At 42.4% G+C, this 10,089-nt stretch overlaps 1 protein-coding gene across 2 annotated transcripts; it reads left to right on the top strand.

Annotated features, from left to right (window-relative positions):
• Window positions 1-2,868: 2,868 nt before the first annotated feature.
• Window positions 2,869-9,201, top strand: LOC124708114 (AFG1-like ATPase). Of its 2 annotated transcripts, none has more exons than XM_047239802.1 (15): window positions 2,869-2,899; window positions 4,866-5,159; window positions 5,253-5,332; window positions 5,427-5,527; window positions 5,617-5,742; window positions 6,905-6,974; window positions 7,058-7,144; window positions 7,240-7,305; window positions 7,417-7,509; window positions 7,596-7,652; window positions 7,741-7,869; window positions 7,955-8,045; window positions 8,140-8,228; window positions 8,574-8,764; window positions 8,870-9,201. In XM_047239802.1, exons 2-15 carry the CDS (start codon window positions 4,910-4,912, stop codon window positions 8,973-8,975), a joined length of 1,536 nt encoding a protein of 511 aa, XP_047095758.1. In that variant the 5' UTR covers window positions 2,869-2,899; window positions 4,866-4,909; the 3' UTR covers window positions 8,976-9,201. The 2 variants fall into 2 exon arrangements, with proteins under 2 accessions (XP_047095758.1, XP_047095759.1); XM_047239803.1 differs by lacking the exon at window positions 2,869-2,899 and adding an exon at window positions 3,648-3,705 and having other exon boundaries at window positions 4,868-5,159.
• The last annotated feature ends 888 nt before the right edge of the window (window positions 9,202-10,089 follow it).

Below are 10,089 nucleotides of genomic sequence, written 5' to 3' on the forward strand. Positions count from 1 at the left end.
AAGACATGGAAAAGATAAGTGAAGAATAGTTTCTCCAATTATTGTTACTTGGTTTCCAATTAAATGGATGTTCATATGTTATGGCAAGGAATATCATATTATAATATTTTATAGGATCAAGTAATTGATCATTGAGTAAAGTGTTGTTGTGTTAGTTTTAATTCCATTTGATCTAACCCCTTAGATCAAATCATCTCTACACAAAACAAGGTTTTACCAATGTCACATTGAGGTTTATAGCGCTTGACTTGATGAACTACTTCAATTCCACCAAGGTCAAGTGAAACTTCAGTTCTTTGTGACTGTTTTACTTTAAAGCGCGAAAATTCCCCAGATTTTCTATGCATGAATGCAATGCACACATCTGTTTCCTCTATTTTTGTAACCCCAATACCTGGGACATTACAGATCCTTAATTATTTAATCTGTTCTGTAATAGTTCTAGTTCAATTTGATCTAATCCATAGATCAAATCATCTCTACCTAAAATAGGGTTTTAGCAAAGGTCACATTGAGGTTTATAGCGCTTGACTTGATGACATACTTCAGTTCCATCAAGTCAAGTGAAACTTCACTTACTGTGACAAGGTTTATTTCAAAGCGCGAAAATTCCCCAGATTTTCTATGCATGAATGCAATGCACACATCTGTTTCCTCTCTTTTTGTAACCCCAAATCCTGGGATGTTATAGCCTCTCCGGTCGAGGTGCACGATGTAGTTCATCCTAGCGTGTAGGTTTGAGGCGTCGAACGGCGGCATCTTGCATCTTGCGATGACGATAGAGAAAGGAAGGAGAAAAAAGAGATAGGGAAAGAAGAGGCCCTGACATGTGGGTCCTGCGGTCCACCTCAGCTCCATGGCCCAAGGTGAAGCGATAGCAAGTAGGCTTCAGTGTAGCTCCGTAGAACACTATTTTGCTCTATAGGTACTCTAGCACTGAAGGTGGCTCGGGACACGCCTTGACATGGATCCGCCACTAATCGTATATAACTCAATTTGGAGGATCGCGGCCGCTTTACGGAGGTGTCTACACGATTGGAGAACACGGCGAAGGAGTTTATTTCCCAACATGGATGGTTGCATAATAGGCGTATTGTGGTCAATGAAGCTTAGCCGGGATCGTCTCCTGTTTTTTCTTTCATCTAGGAGTAGTTTACTAAACACTTTTGATATTTGAACGGTTGTGTGCATCTTAGGTATGCAGAGCCTGGATGTAATGCTTAAAACTTTTAAGTAATAAAGCACCCTTTATCGAAAAATCTCTTCAAGCCCTCTAATGTTCACGATCTCTAGATGGATGCTGGGAACATGAAACCATGTCTACATAGAAAAGAATTGGGTTGGAAATCATTTGCCGCATGTTTGGTTTCTCGCATAGTCGTTTCTCACATCAAGGGAGAAGAAAATTGCTCGTTTGGTTGCACACGGCAAAAAGATTTCATGTAGTGCATGTTTCTTAAAGAAGCCCAGAGCCTATATGAGAAGGCACGCTCAATTCAGCTGTCTCTAGCGAGCCAACCTGTTCTCACGCTCGCTAGGAAAAATTTACGCCAAGCTCGTGCAAGAGAGAGATGGTGGGAGTTCAAGCGCATTCGGAAAATCCTGCGAGAAGAATTCGGTCATCTCCCGCCAACGAAATGGTACCCCCTATTTACACCACTCCCAAAGTTGCGGGTAGAGAAACATAAACTTTGGAGAGATGAGCTTCATGCGTGCCAATGATTCTTTTGTGGTGCTTTCGGTGAGACGGGTAGTGGGCGTGCTCTGGTTCGGTTGTGGTGCCAAGGTTGGAGCAATGATGGTGGCGCTGCTAGTATTGGGTCAGGTCCCCTACATCCTCTTTGGGTGTTCTCGACAACCCCTTGCGCTCACTCACAGGTGGATCGGTGCCCTCATGCCTAGGCAGTGACGGGAAGTGTTCCCCTCCCCCGATTGGAGCATCGAGTTAGGACGACGTGAGCACGAGGCTTCTTGCGGGCTCTGTTCTGACACTTGACGACGTGGCAGTGGCTGTCCTTCTTCACACCTTCTTCATCAACGGCTTCCCCAAGCAGCTTCATCTCCTCGCGTTTGACTTCATGTTCAGCAGCAAGGCTTCACAAGGTTGGCTTTGTGCCGGGCCGTGGCAGGTTCAATGTTTGGCATTTTCTGCACCTTGGTCCCTAGTCCTTTCCTCTACTCTAGGGTGAGCATCCACATGATTGACGGTTCGGCTGAGCCAGCCCTAGGGTGCAGGGGTCCCTCTTCGATCATGGAGGAGGTTGGTCGCGTGTTCAACCTCGCTCGCTGGAGTTTCTCTGTGAAGATCGTCTTCGACCTCCCATGGTGCTTCGTTCGTAGTCCAGAGCATCGACAACTACAAGCTAATGTCTGTCATGTTGTAAGTTGGTCATCAACACCTTGTGTGTGCCTACGTATTCTTGTTGGCACTGTTCAGCCGCTGAAATGTTGTGTTGTGTGGTGTTGTGTTGCGGTGTGTAGCCTTATCATATTCTCTAGCCTATTAATAACTTGGTTAATTTAATGTCAGGTTCCGCTCAAGCCTCCTACCTAAAATTATTTTACTAGATGGGTATAGATAGATTAGGTGAAGTAGCGGTAGTGCGATGAGTGACACGGCAAAGCTGACAGGACATACTATGCACTATATGCACTAGTGTAATGGTGGGTGTCTGTCATAGTGTCATGTCGTGATTCACGATATTGTAATCAGGAGGAGTATATACCTAAACTGGTGATGTGTACATACCTGTGGTTGGTCCCTGTTCCTGTTTATTTTGCTGTCGCACTAGCCAGATCAGGCTCTAGCACATACCTTCTCCCACGCGCGAGCCACCTTCGTCCTCGTCTCCGACTCACTCGGCTGCCGGAAGCTCGGCCGGCCCTCCAAGCACGAAGAAAGGTGCCAGCAGCTCTTTGGTTCTCCTTATTTTGCTCTTCTTCGTACTGTTTTTTATGCTAGACATTAGCAGCAGTCAACCGCTGATTAGACATCGTCGAAACTAATTTAGCAGTAAGAATTATCCCCTTCGTCAGCAATTCCACTGTGGAAAACCAGAGCAAGTAGTGTGGCGCGCGCGGCTTCCGAGTTCCGACCCTGACGGCGACCAAGTGACGAGCACGAGGACGAGTCCAGCACGCGATTGTTTATCCCAGGGAACAGGCAGGCGCCAACACTATTCCAGCTCACGCATCTCATCCTCTTCCCAATTCCCTTCTTGTTTCTTTCTTTCTTTTCTCCTCGGCGCCGGCGACGCGGAGTCGGAGTCCGTTCGCCGCTGCCTCCTCGAACTCGGGACGGACAGACGGGAATAGTTTCCTCGGCGACGCGGCGACGCCACCTCGAGGTTCCGGGTTCTTGGCTGCACTGACCAAATTCGATTCGGTCTTGGCTTCGTCCATCTTAACTGCTCCGCCGGTATGTAAATACTCGTCGCCGTCTCGGTTTCTTGATTGCGCCCCTTTATTACTGCCAGCGAGCCTCTCTTATTCCCTCGCGCTCTTCTAATCCTCTGCCTGCGACTGGATTCGGAAGGCCGGTCGGAGCAGGCGAGGACGGACGGACGGCGGATTCCCTCGCGCTCTTTGCGAACAGTTACGGCGGCGCATCGCGACAGGGAGGCATCCCTCTCCTCCGCGCCGACGAGGACGGACGGCGGCTCTTCTGCGGCGCCAAGATTGGATCTTCCCTTGATTTGCTACTAGGTGCGCCAAAATCCTCCTTCTGGCGATTCTTGATTTGTTCGCCGCTCCCAAATGCTCGGGACGCCGGATTTTCTTCTAGATTTATATCTCTAATAATCCTCCCACCGTCATGGAGCTTACTGTCCTTCAGCTCCCTCCCGGAATTTGGCGAGATATCCCACCTTTAAGGCTTAATATCAGTGACCTAGCTGATTTGTCGTGTTTCTGCGTCAGTTTCATCGTAGTTCGTCGCTTTGCTGGGGTACTTCTAAGACTACCCACAATGGGAGTATCATAGGTAGTATCATGCATTTCATGCATGCAAAACGCTGATGTGGTACTGCAATTATGGATGAGAGAGAGGGTACTAGTATCATAGGTAGATACTGTATCATACCACATACTACTATAAAAATTAATGTCAAGTAAATCTTGTACATATATTTGCATTGAGATTCTACAAAACAATTAATATATGGAGATTATGATACTAGTATATGATACCATGCATTGTGGAGATAGTAACATGTAGTAGTATCATACCATGATACTTCTGTATGATACTATACATTGTGACTAGTCTAAGGCTTCTCTGTATTCATTCAACTTGAAAAGTGACTAATAAGATAACTCCAAAGATTCTCCTAGTAAATCCTTTTGGATCAACGAAACGATTGGCACGGAAAGTTTTAAGCTTTATTTTTGGTCCATTGGAGTTAGAAAGTGGCATTTTCTATTTATTATTGGCCACCCTTTTCCAAGCTCCTTGTCCTGGAATCTGGTGATTCCTGCGAAATATTTCATCTTTAAGGCTAAATAAATATCAGTTACCTAGCTGATCGATGCAAATTCAGTGTTTTTGAGCAATTAGATCCTAGTTCGTTGAACTTAGAAAGCAACTGGCTAGAAAAGAAAGGAGATTCTCCTAAATCCACCATTGGACCTAAGAAACCATCGGCGCTGAAACCTTTTCTTTTTGTCCATTGGACTTAGTTGCATTTCTCTTTATTATTGGCCACCCTTTCCAAGTCATTTTCACAATAATTCTACCAGATTCCAAACCACGTGATCCCTCCCTATCAGTATTTACTTTCCTGCTTATTCCACTTTGTGTTTGAGTATTTTGTCTCAGGAGAAGCTACCTACAGTTTGCTAATATATTCTAGTTCTGCTGTGATTGTAGGTTTCACAACTCTGCCTACCGAGTTTGTGTAGACAGTGCAAGATGAGAGCGCTAGTTCGCTCGCTACGGCACCTTCGCCGTCTCACCAAACACCATGCTGAGGGAGGACACACATCAGTAAACCGAGTGATCAGGCAGCAGAATGCTGTCATCTTGTGTAGTTCGACATCCCGTTCGCTCAGTTCACTCAGCACAATATTACGTCGTAATGATGAAGCTGCCAGATTTATGACTCCAGGCGTGGAGATACTGAGGAACATGTTCTCCACTATAGCGGCCGATTCAATCAAAGGTATGAGTGTTCTTCCTTTCTACGCGTGGAGCCTTCTTATTTTCTGTTGGGAGCATTTGATCGACCTGATTACTTTCCTGAACTGCCGCGCAGATGTTCCACAAAGTGGTCCAATGGCGGAATATGAGAAGAGAATTGCATCAGGGGAGCTTGTAGATGGCGATAGCTTTCAGGTTGTTGAATTGGTCCTGATCGATTATTTTTTCTTGGATGGTTTCCTTAAACGCGTTGTTTAAGATTTTTCTTATGTTTTACCAATTGGTGCAGGTCGACACGATTCAGCAATTACAAAGGCTTTACGAGGATCTTGTAGAGAATGAAGAAGCCTGCCAGTTGGATAGGTACCAGTCATCCGAGAAATCTGGAAGGTAAGCGCAGTTTGAAAGCACTGATTTCACATGGTAAGCAAGGGACTGATCCAGTGATTGTAACCTTACTGGTTTCTTCTGTTTGACAGGAGTAGATGGCTATGGTCTCGTATCATGGCTCCGCCTACTAGCCATGCACCTGTAAAGGGGTTGTATCTATATGGAGGGGTCGGTACAGGGAAGACAATGCTTATGGACCTCTTCTATGAACAACTGTAAGTGAATCAATTATAACATTTTCGGACTTCCTTCGTGCTGGTTTGAGTTAAGGATATTACTAACTTCATAATGCACATAAGGACATACTACTAAACATGTCACTAGACAAATTCATGGACGTCTGTTAGTTCAGAAATATATTTAGTGTTATTTTCTTAGGTTGGTTTACATCATTACATGAATGCATTCATATCACAATCATATTGCAACAATACAGTGCTCAGTTATCCTTTTTGCCTTTTTATGTTCTCCACATGTTGTAAGACAGATGGCATGTAATCCACGCAAGTAAAATCATTTAATTCCTTTTCTTTCATGAAGTTAGCTGTCCATACTGATGCTACTGTCAACGTTTTAAGTTCTCAAGAGCTTTAGATGCTTCAGATTATGCAGTTTTTTTCTTTATTATAGTATAATACCATGCACTAGTAGATACATAAAGATACAACACCTACATATTTGTTGAAATTTCTCGATGTTTCTTTTTAATATTTTCTGCCAAGGAGAACATGTGAAATAACTATTTAATGCATACATTTTGTTCTTGATTCTAATGTGCAGCTTGAACATGTACTCTACTTTGAGCTTAGCTAGTGCATTGTAGGTAGCCCTTGGCCTCGATCATATAAAAATAGGTTGAGAGAATTGTCCAAATAACTCTTCCAAACATGTAGTTGGTCCATTCTTGGGGAAAAAACCTTGTAGTTGGTTGAAAACCACTCACTGTGAGTTGCAGTTCTTGGGCCCTTGAATAATAAGAGAAGTACTAATGGGAATCAATGGAGCTTTATTGATTATATGCCACAGTTTTGTATTCAGTGTATATGGTTAAGAAAGGCTTGAGTGGAGTATTTGCCACCGTCAAATAGTGTACCTATTGCCTTTTGATTATTTTGAGATTTGCCTAAAAGCTGTTGACAAGTTATTAACTTCATTTACTGTTTAAGTTTCAACTTCCAACAGTTGGGACTCTACAGTGACATGCTAATAATCAGCATAACTCATTATTTTCTCTGATAAAGAAGATGGCTGAAAAATTAACTCTGGTTTCCTTTTGTTCTTCAGCTTTGTGGTAGTAATTAGACAATCAGTTGGGACTTGCATAATTTTTTTACTTCAATAATCTGATGCTATCCTAACGGTACTACTTCTTGGCAGGCCAGCTAATTGGAGGAAGAAACGTATTCACTTTCATGATTTCATGTTGAATGTACATAGTCGTCTGCAGGTATATTTTTTATTATAGGATGTGCAGCTTTCTTCTTCAGTCTTGTTAAGTTGATTTCTTCATAAACATCCATCTACATGCAGATGCATAAAGGTGTTTCAGATCCCCTTGATATGGTAGCAGCTGAGATTTCAGATGAAGCCTTAATATTATGTCTTGATGAGTTTATGGTATGCTTATCTTATCCTTATTATGATAATATTGTATTTGTGTCATGATGTATTATCATACCTGCTTTCTAACATATTTTAAACAAACTATACAGGTCACTGATGTTGCTGATGCTATGTTACTGAACCGGCTGTTTAAACATTTGTTCAGCAAAGGCGTTGTATGTGACCCCTCACCCCTGTATTTCCTTTTCTTAATGGCACCGAAACGACCTTGTTGTTCACACAAGAATACCTAATGCTAATTCTTTTGCATGGTTATTTGTGTTCAGATCCTAGTTTCGACTTCTAATCGTCCTCCAGATCAGCTATACGAAGGTGGCTTGCAGCGAAACCTTTTCTTACCATTCATTGCAACCTTGAAAGTACGTACTGTTTTATTTATCAATTCAGCTGCTATCTGAAGCTTAATCTGGTAGTATACTCATGTTAATTTTGGGGATTGCTGCAGGAAAGGTGCATTGCACACCCCATTGGCTCTGCAGTAGACTATCGTCAGCTTGGTTCGGTATGTTGCCTACTTTTGCAAGTTACTTGGTGTTTTATTATTTTGACTTCCCATTTTATGACATCTTCGCTCTGATACTTATGAGCAGGCTGAAGAAGGCTTCTACTTTGTTGGAGACCAATGCAGTACGGTTCTTAAAGAGAAATTCCTATCTCTAATTGGAGATGAGGAACCTACTCCTCAAACAGTCGAAGTTGTGATGGGACGGAAATTGCAGGTCCTGGAAGTTACATACTAATATTCAGTGGCGCTCCTTTTGTTTCATTGAAACACTGTGTAATTACTGATCCTTGGCCATGCAGGTTCCATTAGGAGCAAATGGATGTGCATATTTCACGTTTGAAGATCTTTGTGACAGGCCTATTGGTGCAGCAGACTATTTTGGGCTATTCAGTAAGTGTATTGGTTCACTGCAGTTTCTACAGTTAGGGATCATAAAATGCTACTCTTGATTTGATTTAACTGATACAAAAATATTAATGCACAGAACGGTTTCACACCCTCGCGGTTGACGGTGTCCCTAAGTTTGGGTTTCACAACAGAGCAGCAGCGTATCGGTTTGTCACGTTAGTCGACGTATGTTTCATCTAACCTCACTCTGTCATCATTTATATTTTAGTTTGCCTTATCCTCATGTTTTCCTCCGTTCTTTTACTTTGAACTAGATTATCTTGAATTCTTGATGATTTGAACCATACAGGGATGGCTGATATATCTTTCCTTAGTAGTAATGCATTCTCCTGAATCTAATTTAGATCTGAGTATACATAAAAAGGTTCATTGTAGTAAACTATTATTTTTTTAATGTTGATGATCGGAATAAATTTCCACTTCATGTGAAAATCTCTGCTAACAGTAGACTGCACTATATTACTGGCAGCACAAAGAATCTCGACTCTAACGGCACAAATGGTTTCCCAGGTCATGTACGAGAACAAGGCGAGGCTGTTATGCACAGCCGAGGCCAGACCGATAGAGCTGTTCGAGAACATAGTGACAGTCGCCGAAGCACGGAAAAGCTCGCCAAGGTCTTCGCGCTCGAGCAAGAGCGATAATCCTGACTTGTGTGTGGACAACGAGCTCGGATTCGCCAAAGACCGTACGATCAGCAGGTAATGGGAAATGCGATAGTGTGTGTGTGTGTGCGCTTTAGCAGGCTGAATGAATCAGCAGCTCCTGCTCTGAATTTTTGACGTGTTGTTGACTTGTCGTTGCAGGCTGACGGAGCTGAATAGCAGAGAGTACTTGGAGGAGTTCGAAGCAAAATTGCGGCAGCAGCCCTTGCAGGTTGTAGATGATGGCGGTGATGTTGTACTAGCATAAGTAGTATCAGGGTTTTATGCAAAGACATGTTATAATCTTATTGTCTTTTTCCCCCACCGGGCTTACGGAGGAGCGGAGACAAGGGTTTGCACTTCTCGTCAGCGATACATGTAAATTTACAGCATGCCATGTAAGCATCTCTGTGTGTAAAAAAATTGGCAAATGTTGGCACATCTGTAGAGAAATTGTGCTCTCTCATAATGAAAATTTTCATTTATGCTCTCTAGACAGTGTATCTATACTCCTAGTGTACCAATATGACAACATATGAACCGTTGGATCTGTACAATCGGATGGCTACAATTGAGATTGGATCAATTTCTAGACTCGTGGCGCCACACATGCCGTTGGATATGGCCATCCTAGGGTCAATACACCTGGGATTCGCGCTGCGTGTTCCACATCTGGCCCACGACCCACATTCCAGAAAATTCACGAGAAGAGCACTTACAGTGGTGTGTAGAAGTTTCTCGATAAACGCGCCTTTGCCTAGCAACACAGTGAGTGCTCACGTCCAGGATCGAATCCCAGGTCTGCACTTCAGTTATAGAGATAGCAGCCTATTCGTGCACTGTTATATGCATGGCAAAAAAAAAATCTAAAGAAAGATACGGTAAGACATGGACGAAAATTATAAAAAAAATCACTCTTTGTATCTTCTTAGCTCACGAGGCCGAGTAAAAGAAATAAACGAGAAGGTCAAAAATATTATTACAACTGATTTTTTCCCTTCCACCTATTCTGATAAAATTTCGTGTTTAAACTTACAAGCTACTTTATAGACAAATAAAATTGTGAAAAAGCAAGCTTTGCCATAAACTCAAAATAGAGGATGAGCTCCATGTAGCCTTTTATTTTTTGAAATCATATTTTAAAGTTTCAAATATATAAGAAAATTGTATGTAGTCAAATGATACATATACATACTATAAGCGTGCAAAATCTAATGAGAAATACTTTATATTCTATGGTACATAAAAATTATAAAAGTGTGAAGCCGTGGTACACATTCTCAAAACTCTATAATTTATCTGATTTTTTCATTTTGATGTACCATGGAATACTAAAAAATTTGCATGCTTATAGTATATATTATTGACTACATTCAGAATCT

Source organism: Lolium rigidum, chromosome 4 (assembly GCF_022539505.1).
Source record: "Lolium rigidum isolate FL_2022 chromosome 4, APGP_CSIRO_Lrig_0.1, whole genome shotgun sequence".
Classification (NCBI taxonomy): domain Eukaryota; kingdom Viridiplantae; phylum Streptophyta; class Magnoliopsida; order Poales; family Poaceae; genus Lolium; species Lolium rigidum.